Raw genomic sequence first — 19,536 nt, forward strand, 5'->3', positions numbered from 1 at the left:
TCAGTCCCCCAGCCATCCAGGGCCAGCCTGAGGCACAGGAAAGCCTCGGATGTCAGCTGCCCAACCACCCAGGGCTGGCTGAGGCTTGCACTGCCAGGAGTGGCAGCAGCAGAGGTGTGATGGGGTGTCACCTTTCCTGATCGCCAGGTTCCCTTCCACCCCTGAGGGCTCCCAGACTGTGAGAGGGGGCAGGCCGGGCTGAGGGAACCCCCCCACTCCCACCCCCCCACTCCAGTGCATGAATTTTCATGCTCCAAGCCTCTAGTAAAAGCATAAAAAGTTAAGTGGTGATGACGATAAAATACTGGATAATATAAGAAATGTCACTGAGCCCTTGCCACTTATCAGCAAAGTGTTAGAGGGCTGAAGCTAGTACTCAGCCTTTTGTTGCTTCTCCCTTCTTCTAGACCCTACTCTTGTCTGACTCAGCTCAGTTGTCACCTCCCCCAGGAAGAATTTATGAAATAGTTTCCTGCCTCATTGTGTATACACATACACATACACACACACACACTCTCTCTCTCTCTCACACAGAGTCACCTCTCAGCCCATATTAATCTCCCTTCCATGTTTCTTAAAATCTTTGCAGAGGTCTATTGCTGCACTTGCCATCTTTTTAAAGATAAGTGTCTTTCCCACAGTTCACAGTAGAGGCCGTGGGTTTCTTAAGGCCAGAGAGTGGATTCTCTGATGCGTCCTCCTTCAAACCTCATCAAAGGTGCAGTGTGGAACCTCTGTCCCAGGAAGATGGGCACCCTCACTCCTTCCACAGGGGTCAGCTCTGCATGACCACCTGAAGGCTCTCTCTCCCCAAGTAAGTCTCCGGCACATCAAATCCCATTTTAGCATCTGCTTCTTAGTAACCTAACATCATATTATAAGGAATTGCTTTGACTGCCATCCTATATAATAAAAGGCTAATATGCAAATTGTTCCCTCTACCAGGAGTTCGACCAGAGGGATGGCAGGAGAACTAAACTCTATATCCCCAAGCTATTTCCTCTCCCCGCAGCCAACCTCCCCCCTGATCAGCCCTCACACCCCAATCCAGGGTGAGGCTGGGCAGTCAACCTTCCATGTCCCCTTCCCCTGGCCGGCCCTGCCCAATTGGCTGTCATTGGGGCAGGCTGGCCGGACCCCCACCCATACACGAATTTGTGCACCAGACCTCTAGTATTGATACACTAAATAGGAGTTTAAACATTTAGAATATTGGTTTATTTGGTTGATGCTATTAAGCTCAATGACCCAAACCTTTGGGTACTGAAATATTTAATTTTGCATTTATTAAAAGTATGGCTGAAAATTTTGCAAACATTGTCCCATTAGGATACACTGTCCTTGTTAACATTACAAAGCAGACAGATATAACTAGGACACTTCCTTCCTGTCCTCCTTCCTTCACTGGAGGAAAACAGAGTAGTGGTTAAAATATCAGCTCTCAGACTATCTGAAAACAAATCAAATCTCAACTGAGCCACTCAGAGGCTCTATGGCCTTTGGCAAATCACGTAAGCCCTTTAAACCCCTGTTTCTAATCTGTAAAGTAGGATAGTCTTCTTCATCTTTAATGTGAATTTGAGAAATAATACCCATGCCCAACCCTTTGGGGCGTCGACCTATGAACCAGGAGGTCACAGTTCCATTCCCAGTCAGGGCACATGCCTAGGTTGCAGGCTCCAGGGTCCAAGCAGGAGGCAGCCAGTCAATGGTGCTCTCTCATCATTGATGTTTCTGTCCCTCCCTCTCCCTTCCTCTCTGAAATCAATTTAAAAAATTTAAAATAAATAAGTAATAAAAATAATGCCCATCACATAAGATTGTTTTTGTGAATTGGTGAATTAATTACTGGTGCTTTGTGTAATAAAATGACGATTATTATGGATTTAAAAGCACTCTATAAACTAGAAAGCCTTATGGGGGGATTTCTTTTCTCTAAGGGAAATAATAAGCATCAGCCCTTGCTTTGTTTGCAAAACGGAGGTTACCTCACGTCAGGGAGAAAGCAGAGGGCCTGCTTCTGGCGTTGTTTGTTTCTGATTTATCAGCACAGGACTTGATGTTAGAAAACAAACGAGCCATTCCTGCAGGTGGAGACATTTTGGTTAAAAACATTTTCCCACCAAAACCGGTTTGGCTCAATGGCTAGAGCTTAGGTCTGTGGACTGAAGGGTCCCAGGTTCGATTCCTGTCAAGGGCATGTACATTGGTTGCAGGCACATCCCCAGTAGGGAGTGTGCAAGAGGCAACTGGTGGGTGTTTCTCTCTCATGGATGTTTCTAGCTCTCTATCCCTCTCTGTAAAAAATCATTAAAATATTTTTAACAAACAAACAAACAAATAAATAAATAACATTTTTCCCTTTTGAAACTTTTCTTAAGTGTTGCCAAGAATAAGCCAGAAAAGCTGCTGCATTCGTACCTAGTCCATGGTGAAACCAGGTCACCTCTCTTTTTCCCCCTCGGGGAGCGTGTGCGGGGTTGGGACAGGGACCTGAGGTTCCAAGCCCACAACCTGGAAATACCTGGAGCTGCAGGGCCGGGGAGAGGCATGTCAGGAGGAGAGGCCTCCGCCGCTGGGAGGCGCCCCGGCCACCCGCGCTGCGCGGCCGGAGGTGCCTGTGGGCTGCGTGCCGCCCCCAGGAGCCCGCGCCGCGCAGGTGGACGCTCAGGCCCCGGCTCAGGTGAGACCCCGGGGCGCGCAGACTCCACTCTCGGGGTGCGGGGCGCGCAGACTCCACTCTGGGGTTGCAGGACTCTGCGTGCGTCCGCGTGACGCGGCGTGTCCCCCGCCCGGCGCGCCCTGCAGGAAGAGGCGCCGAACTACAGCCCCCAGGGGCCTGGGCGTGGCGGGCGCGGGGCGGACGGCCCGGGGGGATAAAGAGCGGCCGCAGCAACGACTGCCGCGGTCACGGCCATGGCGAGGGAGGCGGGCCAGCGTCTCGGGTGAGCGGGCGCGGATGGACGGGGACGGGGACGGGGACGGGGACGGGGACGGAGACGGGGACGGGGACGGAGAGGCCACCGGGGATGTGAGGAGGAGGGCGCAGGGGACGGGCTCCAGGGTGGGCGAGGAGGTGCGGGCCCCAGGGAGAGGGGAAGGCGGGGAGACTGGGAAGCGGGGGGGGGCAGAGGGAGGGGGAAGGCTAGGCGGACAGACACCCTCCGGCCTAAAGCGAGTCGGGAGATGGGGGCGAGGGACCCCTGGATTCCTTCCAGATCTATTTGTCAAAATGACCAGCATCAGCGATTGAGCAGAAGAGAGTTGAGCGATTGACTTGGATGCAATCTCTTTCATTTTATGGGAAGTGGGTCGTATTTCTGGGTTTTGGTTTTATAGTTTTGTTTTGTTTCTCTCTTTCTGTTTCTTCCTCTCCAACTATTTCTCTGTCAAGTCATTCTTCTTACCCAGAGTTGCCCTCCCTTCCTTCCTTTATTTTTTTCTTCCTTCCTCCCTCCCTTCCTTTTTCTTTCTCTCTTACTGTTTTTCTTTCTTTCCCTCCCCCCTTCTTAATTTTTTTTTTTTTTTTTTTTTTTTTTTACTTTGCCCTTTTCAGAGAATTTGACTAAGGTAACCTGAATTATTTGCGCTAAGAAGTCTTGTCTGTGGATAGAGGCATAAGATTTCAAAAGTAATATTACCCTCCCCAATGTTTTGAGTAATAACATTCTAGATCACATGTGTCAAACACAAGGCCCGCGGGCCAAATCCGGCCGGCCAGGCCTTGCAATGTGGCCCGCACCGCGCTGTCATCACTGCACTCCGCTGTCAGTTTATGACATTGTCAGTTTATGACTGTTCAGTAAACCATTCGGCCCGCGATTTAGGCTGGATTTTAGATTTTGGCCCCTTCTCTGATTGAGTTCGACACCCCTATTCTAGATGCACACTAAACCTTAAGCTGGTGAACATCCTAACCACTTGCTTTGGATACAAGCTATAAAGAATTTCAAAGCATAACATTACCAAGTTTATTTAAACCTCAAATTGACAAAATATCCATGCTTCTCCAGTTACAGCTGCCATGATCTTTTACCTATTAAGGTAAGAAACATGAGTTTATTTGAGCCAAACTGCTGACAATTGCCAGGAAGCAGAATCTCAGCGGATTGAGATAATGCTCTGAGAATGGCAGCTTTGCACCCTGTTTTACATATTACAATCAAAAGAGGAGACATAAGAGGGTTACACAAAATCCATTGGTGATAGATTAGGGAGGTGGGAGAAAGCAAAGTGGGGAGACTTCTGGGATTGGATAAAAAGTAAAATGATAGACACACACTTCTTTTACTGAGGTGGTCAACAGTCAACAATTAACAATAACAATGTGGGGATTTGTGTTCTCCCAAGAGCATTATCTATGGCTTGAGGGGTCTGGAAAAAAGGAAAGCGACTTTGGCATCCCAGTGATATGCTATCATAGATGCAAAAAGACAATAGGCCCCAGTAAAAGAAAGATTGACCTTGGTCAGGGAAGGTGCCGGCCTATGACGTGACTACCCACCATAAACTGCTTTTGCGTTTAAAAAGTTTTCATTTCAGACCAACTTTGGGTCTCTGAGTTGGCAAGGCCACCCTGAGCTAGTCAGGCTAGCACATGGCCCCTTTTTGTCCACAGCCCCATCCCTTCCTGTAGGAGTTTCACGGTTCACAAAGTCAGCAAACTTTGCTCCTTGGGTGGCTTACCGTTTAGAAGAGAAGCCCCAACTACCCTGCGAATAACTCTGACGTAAGGCTTTTAATGAAAAAGCCGTTGTTTGGGGGAAATTCTAAGGGGTGTGAAATTGCTTTCATTTTAGGGGAATCAGGGAATGTCCCCTAGCTTTTAAAACGTTGGCCAGGCTGAACGGGCCAAAGTGGGAGATGATGGCATTCCAGTAGAAGAACCACGGAGAAAGGCAAGCAGGCCGGACAAGAGAAGGGAGGTAGCAACAGGGACCAGCTGGGCTAGCGTACTTGTACTTGCAGGCATGAAGAGATCTACAAAGCCCCGGGCCAGGGTGACTTCTAAGAGTGCCAGACACATAGTAAGTACAAGTTCAGCCTTCTCCATGAAGTCTTGTCTGATGGCTCTAGCACATTAGCAAGTACTATCAGGTTTGATATTTATTTCCTGAAAGCCAGGGTGGAAAGTTATTGGCAAAGGCAAGGTCAGAAATGTCCATACTCCTGGGAGGTTAATCTGGCAGCCTGTGAAAGAAGATAGAGTGGGGTTAGGACAGTGGTTCCCAACTCTCATCCCATTCCTGCATGCTTTGAAAGTTTTAACCAATCAGGGATGTGTGTGTGTGTGTGTGTGTGTGTGTGTGTGTGTGTTGCCCGTCTGAGCTTCAGACCATCATAAGAGTATCAGTGTAACTGCCCTAGGCATGAAATAGATGCAGCCAAAAGCCCAAGAGCCTGGAAGTCTAGTGTGAACAGCCTAGTACTGTTGGATTTGAGGAGACTCTCCGTGCTGAACCCAGCTCTTGAGACTCTTATCACTTGAACTTTCTTGAGCCCCCAAGGGCCTCTCGGGCCTGGGTTGCACCCATTGGTGTAGATAAGAGGTAACAAAGGGCAAGTTAGGAGAGAGGTATTAAGGGGAGAGGGAAGGAATGCAGGAAAGAAGATAACAGAATTGCAATGACTTAGCCCCTGAATCAGCTAGGGCTGGGGAGGAGGTACCTGTAGAGCTGGGATGACAGGAAAGAGCTGGTAAGGGAATAATGATAGTACTTGCTAATGTCCTAGAACCTTCAGACAGGACTTCACGGAGAAGGCTGAACTTGTACTTACTATGTGTCTGGCACTCTTAGAAGTCATCATTCAGTTACAACTGGGACACTTCATTCAATCAACCAGAAAGTCATCAATTTTTCACTGGACACGGGTGTCTGCAGAACACTGAGAAGGAAAAGCAAAGCAAATGGAATGTATTTCTGGTCCTGGGGAGCATGGTCTAGAGGGGGAGAAGGTGAATAAACACTTGTGATGTGGTTTACTAGAAGTAGGAAAACACGACCTAATGGTCAAGATTAGAATCTGAAAGGATAGTTTCAGGTAAATCCGAAGATAAACTACAGAGATTACACCGAAGCCTTCAAACTATAAGAGCTGATTCTTGTTTAACCAAACGAAGAGAAAGAGATAAGAATGTCCCTGTTCTCCTGACCATATTTTAACTTAAATTATAGTAATTCTTCATATATTTGAGCTCCCTGAGTTAGGTCCATGTTCTTTCTTTGATCTCTTATTTTTTACCCCTGTTCTTAGAGGTTTGACATTGTCTCAATCATCTAGATCAGTGGTTGCCAACCGGTGGTCTGCAGACCACTGATGGTCCGTGAGGTCTGAAAGGTTGGCAACCGCTGGTTTAAGGAAACCTTTGCAGCAAGGGTTGCCAATTGGTGGTCCGTGGACCACTGGTGGTCCATGAGGTCCAAAAGGTTGGTGACCGCTCTTCTAGATCAGTGGTCGGCAAACCGTAGATCGAGAGTGACTCTTTGACCCCTTGAGTGTGGCTCTTCCACAAAATACCACGTGAGGACGTGCACGTACAGTGTCATTGAAACCTCGTGGCCCGTATGCAGAAGTCGGTTTTCAGCCTGGCGAGTCTATTTTGAATAAGTGGTTCTAACGCCGAGCCACACTCAAGGGGCCAAAAAACCGCATGTGACTCTAGAGCCACGGTTTGCCGACCACTGAGCTAGATAAAGTCGGAGGCCTTTTCAATGGTATGTTGCCGGGCCACTCTGTTCTCCTGACTTTTAAAAGATTAGTTTCCTCTCCTTTAGAATTAAACCTTGAAATTCTACATTCTGAAACCTGCTTTCTGTGTCCGCATACTTGTAAGCATTTTTTCACAGTTCTAAATGGTGAACGGACTTTGCCCAGGAGTTTTATCATTAATTGACATTCCTTGAAGAAGAGAGTAATTCTGTTTGTTGTTGTGTGTTGTTTTTTTTTTTCAGCAGCTCAATGGCCTCCCGGAAGAAGAACCTTCAAGGTCTGGTTGCTGCAACCATCACGCCGATGACTGAGCATGGGTAACTACCATTTGGGACCTTCAAGGGATCTGTTCTCACTCCACTGTGGGGGGCCCGCACGGAAAACGACAGGTTCCTGAGTGGAGGAGCTGGGGATTAAGAAATTAAAGAAAAAAAGAGACCAAGACATAGAAATAGATTCAAGTTGGAACCCAGGTGGGAGGCTGTCACTCTGATGGAGAGACAGTCAACACCCACCACAGACAACATAGCGCATTTACTTATTTCCAAAGGGGGGTTTAAGGTGAAAGAAGTTTTGGGTGTGCCCAGGTCCTATTCATTCCCTCATTCCTGGGATTTAGCATATAAAGACCTGGGTAAGTCAAGGTCCTATTCATTCCTCATTCCAAATACATGGATAAAGATAAGAAATCAGTACTGATAACAGTCTCCCACATTTTGGGGAAACATGTTCCCAGGGCATGGTTCTGCCTACGCCTTGAGTTCAGCTGATGATAATTAAAGGTCATCCATGTGCATTCCCAGAGAGCCCTCTACACTCCACCAAAATGGACTGATGTTCTCTGTATAACAGTCACTTCCTCTGTGCACTTCTGTGGCACCATTGCCAAGTGGCAGCTTCCATCAGATGTCCACTTGTACTGTCTCTGACCCCAAGTCAGAGACGAGGTCTCTATATTTCAAGGAGTGCAGAAAGGGAGAAAAGATATAGCAGCTCTCTTTTCTCCCAGGGTCCATAACTCCACAATGTAAATTCTCCTTGGATTTTATCACAGCCTTGGGTTCTCAAAGAAGACCAGTGGAATTGGATGAGACTTCCATTTTAGCAGGATTTGACCTTAGACCTTGACCTGGCTCCTCTAGATCTTGTCTCTAGACATCTGCATGATTCCACCTCAGGCTGTTCATAGTGGAGAAGGTAGCTGTAAGAGGGATCCCGTAGGCATGTTTGCAGTCTCATTTCAACATCGGTTACATGTTGGGGAGCCTGCAGCAGTGGGAGGTAGCAACAGATGATTGCTGAGAAATCATTGGTCAAGCAAGTATTTTGACTTCCACATGAAGAGTATGGCCATCCATTCTATTTTTCTTAGACTGTCAGATAATGGTCATGTGCCGTACATGTCCATACGTGAAATATAACTTCTTCCTGGGACGTTGCCATTGAGGAAAAGGTGATTCATCCACCTCTTGGATCTAAATGTTTTTGACATTTTAGAGAAATCAGTCTGCCAAAACCATCAGAATTCTGGTTTCTTTAAGCTTCTTCTTTCTTCCTCTACAAGATATAAATGATCATGGAGTTATGTGTACTATGTGAGATTATCCATAGAAGAGTGCTTAGCATAGGATCAACATGCACTTAGGTCCATAAGTTTGGACTGCTTTTGTGGCATAAGATGGGGGTAAAAGGAAGATGAATTTAAGATATCTTTAAATAAGGCTTTTCTTATTTTTGGTCTTCTGTTGCTGAATTTGTAAACACTAACCCTACCCCGTTTAAAGTAGATAAAACTTCTTTAACTTTTATTGTTATCAAAGTTGTCCATATTACAGTTTCCCTTTTAGATCATTGTGAATTCAAAAATTCCAGCTTCTGAGATTCATGAAAATTCACATCTTTGCTAGGTCTAAATAAAACTCTTGCTGAGATGCCATTTAGATCACTCAGTGGTTAGCAGCATTTGGTTTTTGGTGTGTTTTTTTTTTTTTTTTTCCTCTTACTTCTCCCTTTCCACAAGTCCTAAGAAAGACTGAAGTCAGCTCCTTCTCGTTGTGTCAGCCACTTGCTGGACAGATAAAACAGAAGACATGAGCAGGCAGAATTTATTTCCTGTTTGCAAACTCAAAGAACTACATCTGGTCTCTGCTACTTTAATCTTTCTAATCAGACCCGTTAGCCTAGAAGTGACTTTCTAACACAGTCTTGTTTATTCACCTGGGACGCATTGAGAGTGTCAGTGTGTTCTTCCTCCCTGTTCTGCTGTTTTCCTGTGGCAGCAGGCCCCATGTATGCGAGATTACTAACTTAACTTTGCTCTGCTGGTTCCTTCTCCATTTCTCAAACACTTCTGGCCCTCCTGCCTCCACTTCACTATTTCCTCTTTTTTCATCAATTCAAGTCAATATAAGAATGTATTTTTTTTTAAAGAAACTTGTTGAGAATTAAATTAGTACATTAAAAATGTATATAGCAACTTAGCCAGTGTGAGTCAGTGGTTGAGCATCGACCCATGAACCAGGAGGTCACACAGTTTCATCTCAGGTCAAGGTACATGTCCGGGTTGTGGGCATTAATGCAGGAGGCAGCCAATTGATGATTCCCTCTCACATAGATGTTTCTTTCCCCTCTCAACCTCTCCCTTCGTCTCTCTGAATCAATAAAAACACATTTAAATAATAAAATGTACTTAGCACATAGTAGGCACATAACTATGTTGGTTCCCTTTTCTCCCACCACCTGCTCCATCCAAACATTCCCATATAGAGGGAAAGCAGGTTTGGAGCACCCACCAGGAGCAGCTGGGTGTTAATTTACTTGCCCACAAGGGAATCTGCATTCGGACACGTTTCCAAGAGATGGGCAAAAGGAAGGGTCACGTGGAATCTCACACTGGACATTCTGCCTGGTGACTTGCCATTGTGGGGTTTTCCTACCTGGTACTGTATACCATGGCCTCCATGATTCTTGGCTGAACAAGAACTATTTATTTTCCCTGCCTCCTTTTTCCTTCATGATTCTAAGTCATTCTCATGACCTAATCAACTCTCAGAATATGTTGGCAAAAAGAACATGTTAAATAGATTGTTAACCTCCAGCATTGCCACCAGCTAGCTGTTTGACCCTGGGGCCGTCCTGTCACCTTTTAAAAGTTCCCTTTCATATTCTGTAAAGAGAGGAAGTCCAAACACATTATCTTGAAGGGCCATTCTAATTCTGGGAGTCTCTGATGCTATGTCATGGGGATATCTTGGAGATCCCCACTAAGTAAGAATGAATAAAATAGCAGCAACTCCGGTTTCTCCTCCACACCATACATAGCCCAGTGAGCTTCCCCATAAACCAATGGAATCATGTCACTCTCCTCTTTAAGAATCTCTTGAGTCTAAGCCTTGCAACTCATTTTATGATCCGTGGACCATTTTCGCTAACATCACATAGGAACTTGCTAGAAATGCAGAATTGCAGATTCTGCTGCATAGGATCTGAATGAGGTGGGTGAAAGGTGAAAGCCTACACCCTCTGGGATGACAGAGGAAGTCCTGTACAGTCTACCCATCCTGCTGCACTTCCATTTCCCCCAAACACTTCATACCCTTCCTTCACTTTCTGTTCCCTCTGCCTGTTTCTACTGCATCCTCTCCTTTCTCCGCTCCACTTGAACACTTCTTTCCATCCGTCAAAACCATCCTTTGGTGATTCTCCCCCATTTTCCTTAAAAAGAGTAGGAGGATCCCTCCCCTGTGATCCCACAGCACCCTGTCTGTGCACACCATTTTCCATCAGAATTACGTGTTTAGAGTAAGTATTACAGTAAACTGTTTGTTCCATGCCTGTCTCTTCCAGGAGGCTCTGAGTGACTTCACCGTATTCAATAGGCATTTCTCGAGGACCAGGCAGTACAGAAGGATGGAGCATGTATCTTATTTATCTTGGAATCTTTAGCATCTAGCACAGTGTGTGGTGAATTTTGGTCTTTCCTGAGTGAATGTACTACAGGGATGATTAATGCTGATGGTCAAGGAACAGAGGAAAGGGAGCTAACACTGATTGGCTAAATGCCATGTGTCAGTCATGCTGGGCATTTTAATGTAATGTTCCAATTTAATCTTCACAAGTCTGTGACAGCTACCATTCCATACCATACCATACCATACCATACCATACCATACCATACCATACCATACACTGAATGAAACCAAGATCCCAAAGATCTTGCCGCCAGCCACATAGCCGGAAAGGGAAGTCTCTACCCAGCCCAACCCCTGTCTACTAATATTTCTACCCCTGAGTAAAAGACTTTTGCTTTTCTTCAGGCAAGCACAGTCATTAGAACAGAAAGTCCCTTTCAGATTGGCTACAATGTTAAGGAAAAAGTTGTGTTTTCTTTCTCGAATGCCTTTGACTTCACCGAGGGAATCTTCACCACATTCTCAAGTAAAACAAAACCCATTACCCCAGTCAGAAAGGGCCTGGCCTGCTGGCGTCGGCGTTGTACAGATTACCATCTTCTTGACACACGGTGTTTGGGAGACTTGTGACCCATGTGCCCAGATCATTCCCTGGCACGGTGGGGCTGCCATAATCCCTGCCCACATCTCTGCTGAAGGAGCTTCGAAGTAATCCAGTAGTTATACTGCCAAAAGCCCACATACCTTCCATTGATTTCAAAGGCTGAAGAATATAGGTGAAAGGCAAAACACTTGGAATGTCACATCCCCCGATGCACATGCCAGATCATGCCCATTGTGAAAAGAGCCTGCCTGTCCTCTTGATTCTGTTTACATGGAGTCTTTCCTGTGCGTTGTGTGCCGGGAGAGGAAATGCACAGGAACACGGATTTTTCTCCGAAAAGACATTTCAGAAAATTCTATTATCCTTACACTGTAAGAGAAGAGATCAGTGCAGTCTATGTGTGGCTTCCTAGTTCACCACTCAGGGCCTCGATTTGTGGTTAGAAATAATCTCTCTTCTTACAGAGTTTGTAAGTAAATGAAATGTCTAAGAATAGAGCATTAGCTAAATTAATTTATGTCTATTCATAAAATGAAATGCTGTGTAGCCAGTACAGTAACAAGAGTATCTGAAGAGGTGGGGAAATAGTCAATTTAGAAATGCTGCGAAAAAAATATTACAATACTGTATAATATGCCTATATTTACTTAAGAAAATACTATGTTATACATTGGTGAACAGAAAACTGTCAAACTAATAAGAGTAATCATCTCCAGGGAGATCCTGAGTGGTTTATTTTTTCCTTTCTTACTGTGTGTATTTTCTAAAATACATGACATAGCTTCTGTAATAAGAAAAAAGAGTTAAATACATTTATTTAAAATATAATCGTGGACCTAAGGCAAAGAATCTGAACCCATAGGAACTGAAATTAAGATATTAAATTGGAGTTAACACTAAGAATGACTCCAGGAAGCATGGGGTTGGTGCCGGGCCAGTCTCCCCCGAGACTACCCGTGAGCTGTGTTCTTGGGGCTCTCAGAGGAAGAGAAGGTGCAGTAAAAAGCCGGCCCAGCTTTTTCAAGTGACCTGGCTGGTGCCCCCTCTCACCTCCATGAGCACCAAGCCCCAAACAGCTAGTGAGGAGAAGAAGAATTCATTCTCTCTGTTTCCTTCTCTCTAGTGACTTCTTGTACCTGGCACAGTACCTGTAGCCATGAACGTGAACCCAGATACCGTGGGGAGGTAGAGTTGGTGGGAAAGCAGGGAAGGGAGTCAAGTCCCCAGAGAGAATTATCATCCTGTTACCTCCCTAGCCCTGCGATTCGGGTGCCCTTGTGACAAATATGGTAGCAGCTCGGGGTGATTTCACCGGGCTCTCTTGTGACTGGGGCCATGGCATCCTGCCAAAGGCCTCGGACTTGCATTCAGAGGAGGCTAGGGATTTCACAGTTGACTAGGAGGATTTTAAAAACTATTAACAACAGCCTGGCCGGCATGGCTCAGTGGTTGAGCATCGATATGAACCAAAAGGTGATGGTTTGACTCCCGGTCAGGGCATATGCCTGCCTGGGTTGCAGGCTAGATCCCCAATGGGGGGCATGCAGCAGGCAGCTGATCAGTGATTCTCTCTCATCATTGATGTTTCTCTCTCTCTCTCTCTCTCTCTTTCTCTCTCTCTCTCTCTCTCTCTCTCTTTCTCTCTTTTCCTTCCTCTCTGAAATCAATAAAAATATATATTTTAAAAACCAATAAAAACTTACCAACAGAAAGAAGGTGACAGACTTGGGGAACTGATTGAATAATATTCTAAAAAAGACTAAATATACATTTTTTCCTTGTGTCTTTTAGAGAAATCAACCTTTCAGTCATTGGTCAGTACGTGGATTATCTTGTGGAAAAACAGGGAGTGAACAATATTTTTGGTAAGTCACCTTTAGAGATTTCTCTACATAACTCTAGCTCAGTCCATAACTCTAGCTCAGTTCTTAGAAAGTAGCCAGGAGGTCACAGTGCCATTGTGTCATAGGCTATGAGTGAGCCTGGCTAAGCTATGTCAAATTTGTGAATTTGTAGACTCATCAATTTTAGACCTAAAAAGCACCTCAAAAGATTATCTCATTTAGTGGTGTGCCTTCGCAACAGAAAAGGTATTGTTTTTACCGCCATTGGAAGAAAATCAATGGTTCAGGTATATTATTTAGGTTGCCCAATCCTATTCTGTCAAGAAGTGATAGTGGAATAACAAAACACAGGTTTCTCTTTCGCTCTCTTTTTAAAAAATTTTTACTTATTGATTTTAGAGAGAAAGAAAAAGGGAGGAAGGGGGAGAGAGACATTAATGTTTGTTGTTCCACTTATTTATGCATTCAATGGTTGATTTTTGTACATGCCCTGCAGGGATCGAAACCCCAACATTGATGTTCTGGGACGATGCTCTAACCAACTGAGCCACCTGGCTAGGCCCAGGCTTCTCTTTCTTTTTTTTTCTTTTTTTTTCTTTTTTTTTCTTTTTTTTTTTTAAATATATTTTATTGATTTTGTACAGAGAGGAAGGGAGAGAGATAGAGAGTTAGAAACATCGATAAGAGAGAGTCATCAATCAGCTGCCTCTTGCACACCCCCTACTGGGGAAATGCCCGCAACCAAGGTACATGCCCTTGACCAGAATGGAACCCAGGACCTTTCAGTCCCCAAGCCTACGCTCTATCCATTGAGCCAAACCGGTTTCGGCAGGCTTCTCTTTCTTAAGAATGGCCTTTATTCTCTCTTCACTGAGACCTTTCCTATTGTATGTGTAAGAACGATCTAACTGAAGCACATAAAGGAATTACAGGTCTAGCGGTTACCCTCATTTATTCATAGGGTAGAAATTAGAAAAATCAGACCCTGAACATTTTAAGCCTGACAAGTATATTTACCTGTGACTACCCTGCCCCCTGTGTTGTGTTCTGGGCCTCAGCCCCTTGGATAGAACACTACACCTTGGCCCCGAGCTGCTGCTCTACCAACAAGGTTCCTTTCAAAATTGGAGGCACTGTGGTCATGATCAGAGCAGGTTAAACTTCTGTGAAAAGGTGGTCAGGCCCCATGTCACAACCAAAACCTGATTACAGAACCACTCAGGGTCCCCCTCCAGCTGGAAGCAGTAGTGAGGAAGACAGATTCTTCCTCCTCAGAAGGCTCTAGGGAGCATGCTTGGAGTGTCTCAAATGCCAAGAGAAGTGTAACAACCCTTCCCAACTTCCCCTGGCCTCCCACCCTCCTCTGTCCCAGCTGCAGCTGGTGTTTGGGAGAGCCAGTGTCCTGCCATTTGCATCCTTTCTGGGACCCATGCAGAGATGGCTTTGCTAGAAGGGAAAGTTTTGGAATCACAGAGACCCGGATTCAAACTTCGATTAGTTAGTGATTCAGAGCCTCACATTTCATCTGTAGATGGGAAGGATTATTTGTAATTGGCAGGGCTATTGTGAGGAGTGAATATAGAAGAGTGCTTGCTGCAGGAAATAGTAACATCCTGGTGCTTTCTTTTGAATAATTATAAAAAAAGTAAGTTGTCCTAGCCCGGCTGAGATGGCTCAGTGGTTGAGCATCAACCTAAGAAGCAGAAGGTCACAGTTTGATTCCCGGTCAGGGCACATGCCCAGGTTGCAAGCTCTATCCCCAGTATGAGGCATGCAGGAGGCAGCTGATCAATGATTCTCTCTCATCATTGATGTTTCTCTCTCTCTCTCTACCTCCTCCTTCCTCTTTGAAATCAATTAAAATATATTTTTAAAAAGTAAGTTGTCCTTAAGTGCTCCCATGCCAAACTGCAGATAGCGGTCATGAGCTGACATCCCAGGACTGGAGGGTGTTGACTGCCTTGCCATTCAAGCCCAAATATCGAACTGGGTGCATGTTGGAGATTTGCCTGAAACACGGGCAGCTATCCTTGTCTTTTCTCTCTGTTCCTGATAGCCGTGACAAATTTGTCATTGTAAGTCAGAATTCACCTTCCTGCTACTTTTGACAAGGTGAAGAAGGAGCCGAAGCCGGTTTGGCTCAGTGGTAGAGCGTCGGTCTGCAGACTGAAAGGTCCCGGGTTCGATTCCGGTCAAGGGCATGTACATTGGTTGCAGGCACATCCCGGTAGGGGGTGTGCAAGAGGCAGCTGGTTGATGTTTCTCTCTCATTGACGTTTCTGGCTCTCTATCTATCTCCCTTCCTCTCTGTAAAAAATCAATAAAATATATTTAAAAAAAAAAAAAAAAAAAAGGTGAAGAAGGAAAAAAGACTGAGTCTGAGGTTGAAAATAGAAAATGGCATTGTCCCTCCCTGAGTGGATCCTCTGCTGTTTCTCCCTGTTCCTCCCTCCTAAGCTGGGATTTCTGACCCTGCCCCCCACCCCACCCCCATTGTTGATTTGGATGAATGTAAAGTATTGGTTGGTCCCACTGACGGCCTCTTTGTTTGGAACAGTGAATGGTACCACGGGAGAAGGCCTGTCGCTGAGCATCTCAGAGCGCCGCCTCCTCGCGGAGGAGTGGGTAACAAAAGGGAGGAACAAGTGAGTGGCTCCACCCCGATAAAAACACTCATCCGTCAGCGCTGTGTCACCAGCTGCTCTTCCACGAGGACACAGCCTCTCTGTCTTCCAGTCCCAAGTCAGGTTCACGGTCAGCTTGTGGGACAGTGAACAGGGACCCGAGGATCCTAGCACATGGATGAGGAACCCAGGCAGAGGAGTGCTCTTTTTTGTACATGCCTGGCTCTCAGAGATCCCACCCGGACACTGGAACCTGCCTCTCATCTATCTACCAAGCCCTCTGCTTGGGTTACCTAGCCCTGGACTAGGGCGGGGAAAGGGGGAAAATGGTGGTGACTGACTCTGCTGGGCTTCTGGCTCTTCTACTGAGAAATCCATGCTTTAGGAAGGGAAGACATCTGCCCAGAACAAGGAGTTGGGTGGAATGTAGAGCTTAAGGAGAATAATGAAGTTTGGAGTAGCCACTGCAGGGAAATTGGAAAGGCAAGTAAGGCAGGTCGACCAGCAGGCCTTTGGCGCCTCCTTCTCCTGAATCGGAAATGACAAGTTTGTATTCCAGCCATACAGTGGCTTTCTCTAGCAGCATCTAGCACCAGGGTGGAGGGGAGCAGGAGATGGGTGATTGCTTTAACTTAAGCCAGTTAACAGGGACAAGGAGGTCATGCAATAAAGTTACAGGTAAGACTCAAACAGGTCAGTCAGCTTCTTTTCTCCTTTCAAAAGTCTCATTATCTTTTAACAATGCAAACCCGATCATATCACATCCCATTTTAACCCGAGACAGAACAACTCAGGAATCAGTGCAGGACGCAGTGATTGGGCCTAAATGGAAATGCAGTGTCTCCATCCCATGAGGATGGGGTCTGTCTCATTCAGAGTCCCTCAGGAGACTCGCGGGGACACCTGGATTCACTGTGGGACTTTGTTAGTTTCTATCCTGAGAAGACCAGCCTCTGTGGCCTCTTCCCCTGTGGCCACATGGAGCACTTCTAAAGATGAACACTGGAGTCTCAGAAAAAAAACCTCTTAGGGCCAAATTCTAGGGACTTACAAGATTGGAAAAAGCTTTTTACAGTAAATTCATTTCTCATATGGCTGGTTCCTGATTGTACTCTTTGAGGAACCTCTTTATTTCTATCTCACACACAAAAAAAAAGAAAAAAAAAAAAAGAAAGAAAAATATAAGTTTTACACCTATCTTCATATATATATAATCACTATCAAATACCACATCTAAAACAATGCTTTGTCAAAAAAAAAAAAGTACTCAAGTATTGATTAATTAATTATTGGTTTCAAAACTCTTCTCAGTGAACCTTAAATTTTATTTTCTGGACATTCTTTTAAGTCTTGAATTAGATTAATTATAAATAGGCCACTATAGAATTTGATAGTCATGAGATTGAAATTAATCAGTTCTTGGCTAACTGTTAAAACCAGCACAAACCAAAATAGTGCAACCCCTCTATGTTGTCATAAACTTCAGATGATGCATCTGAAACTGTCTAGACCAATGGGTCCAGGCTGCCTGTCACTACTTGAACCAATTAAACAGACAAGGTTGAATTATACATGAGGATTTATTCCAATACTGTCAGCAGGATAGGAAAGCAGCCGGATATCCACAAAAAATCTGCTCTGCAGCCCTCCTCCCCACCCAGAAGCCAGCTGCTTATATTGGGCAGGACAAAGGTTACATGGGGAAGTAGGCAATGTGGGCTGAGGAGGGACTCCATTGTTATGGCAACAGGGTTGTTAATCTTTCTAAGATATTAGGCAGTTCTTGAATGAGAATGGACCACATTCCAAGGTTGACTTCCCAGGTCCAAGATTGACTCCCAAGCCCCGGGGGCATGCAACTCCCAGGTTAGAATGTCCTTTCTTTAATCCGAACAAGGCAATCATGGTTAATAGAGCATGATTAATATTTCTTATAACTATAGTTAGTCCCCAATATTCTATTTTGGTTCCTAACATAACTATGCCTTCTCTTTTGAAGGTTGGATCAAGTGGTAATTCATGTAGGAGCCCTGAGCTTGAAAGAGTCCCAAGAACTGGTATGTATGTAGGTCCATCTGGGAGAGCCACTCTAGCAAATTAATCAACCCAAGGATTGGGTAGTTAGAACTTGCAATCTATAGCCAGCGAGTCAAAAGCACAGGTGATAACCTGGGGTGGTGACTGGAATCTGAAGTGGGGGCAGGGGGCTGGGGGACTGAGCCCTCAACAGCTGGAATCCACGTAGAGAGCGTCGGAGTTGAGTTGACTCGACTCGTATGATACCCAGCTAGTGTCGGAGGATTGCTTGTGGTGTGGGGAAACTCTCACACCTGTTCACATCAGAACTGTGACCAGATCCATAAGGGTCTTCTTTCTTCTCTTAAAGGCCCAACATGCAGCACAAATAGGGGCGGATGGCATCGCTGTCATTGCACCTTTCTTTCTCAAGCCACGGGACAAAGGTAATTAGGTCTAAGTGCACAGCACCTCATGCAGTCTGCTTCTTCTTGCCTTCATTCTCAATAGTTATATTTAACTCATGCATGTAAAGTTTTATAGGCTAGATGCATGACATTGAAATGGTACCACCGTTCTCCAGAATAGTTGGCCTCCCGGGAATCTTTAAAAGAAAAGACTTAATGAAAGGATTTCAGCTCTTTTGCCAAGTTATCTGATTGGGTCAGCCACCAGGCTCAGGTTAACCTATAGGTGCCTGTGTTTAGATCAGGTGTCCACTCCTTGTATGAGTTGTGCAGAGTGTCAGAGTCCCATGGCAAAGTTTGGGACCATTATTTTTTTAAAAAGAAAGAGGAATATGAGTACTGAGCATTTTGAGACTACATGTTCTATACAAGGTTGAGAGAGTGATGAATTTGAAAAGAAATTTCGCAGACACATCTAGTGTCTTCACATCAAGGTATTATTTTTTTTCCTCTCCTCCAATGGTTTTCCTCAATTAAAGACCATTTGTGGTTTCCAAGTACCCTGAGTCTTTTTAATCCTTTTGATCGGAAAAATAAGAAATACAGACCAGATGTTATTTGCATGCATGATTAAATACATCCATACTAAATGTATCATGGGTTGAAATTATCATGAAATATCACCTATTAATGTTGTTAATATAAAATAATTTAAATACTGCCATTTTGGGAATTTAAAGTGAACAATTTGTAAAGTTGTGTTTTTTTTCACATGGCTTTAAGTGTTTTTTTTTTTTTAATGAAACTTTTCTCAAAAGAGACGAGAAAAAGAACAAATTGTTAATAACACTTCTGTCTGAAATATTCATCATAGATAATATATTATTGCAATATTCAGGTGGAGAATATAAGCTTCTCACCCATTTTCCATTGGTATGGAGAGCAATTCTGCTGGATTTACTTATTATTTGCAGCAGTATTGCAGTTGAAGCTCACATTGGATCATGTAAGGTCCCAGTTCTTAAGTAAACTAGAGTGAGCTCTCTTCTGATATACCTGGATTTCTCCCCAGAAGGAAAACGTACCAAACTCTGGTTGAATTATTGTGGGATGTGCAACTACTCTTATAACTCCCTCTTTGAGCAGATGTTGCTAATCCTTTTGTTGTAGAATTTCCTCAGTTATAACTTTCTCATTCTGATCCTAATGCAAAGTCTTTGTTGTTCACCGACCACACTTAGCCCCTCTAGGGTAAGAGGACCAGAGTCCTACCTGGCGGGCTTCTCATTTTTGTAAGAGTATTTTATGAGCTGCTGTTAATAGTTGGGAAGGTTCACATCACTGTTTTGTTTTTTAAAAATACATTTTTATTTCAGAGAGGAAGGAAGAAGGAGAGAAAAATAGATACATCAATGATGA

At 44.7% G+C, this 19,536-nt stretch overlaps 1 protein-coding gene across 1 annotated transcript in view; it reads left to right on the forward strand.

Annotated features, from left to right (window-relative positions):
- Positions 1–2,807: 2,807 nt before the first annotated feature.
- The window catches only part of NPL (N-acetylneuraminate pyruvate lyase), a 28,248-nt gene continuing 11,519 nt past the window's right edge, over positions 2,808–19,536 (forward strand). Inside the window, 6 exon segments of the mRNA XM_084866598.1 lie at positions 2,808–2,945; positions 6,954–7,028; positions 13,018–13,091; positions 15,628–15,715; positions 17,694–17,751; positions 18,081–18,156. Coding sequence (XP_084722724.1) covers positions 2,917–2,945; positions 6,954–7,028; positions 13,018–13,091; positions 15,628–15,715; positions 17,694–17,751; positions 18,081–18,156 — 400 coding nt within the window. The 5' untranslated portion in view covers positions 2,808–2,916.

This window comes from Pipistrellus hanaki, assembly GCF_964339955.1.
Source record: "Pipistrellus hanaki genome assembly, chromosome: 18".
Taxonomy (NCBI): domain Eukaryota; kingdom Metazoa; phylum Chordata; class Mammalia; order Chiroptera; family Vespertilionidae; genus Pipistrellus; species Pipistrellus hanaki.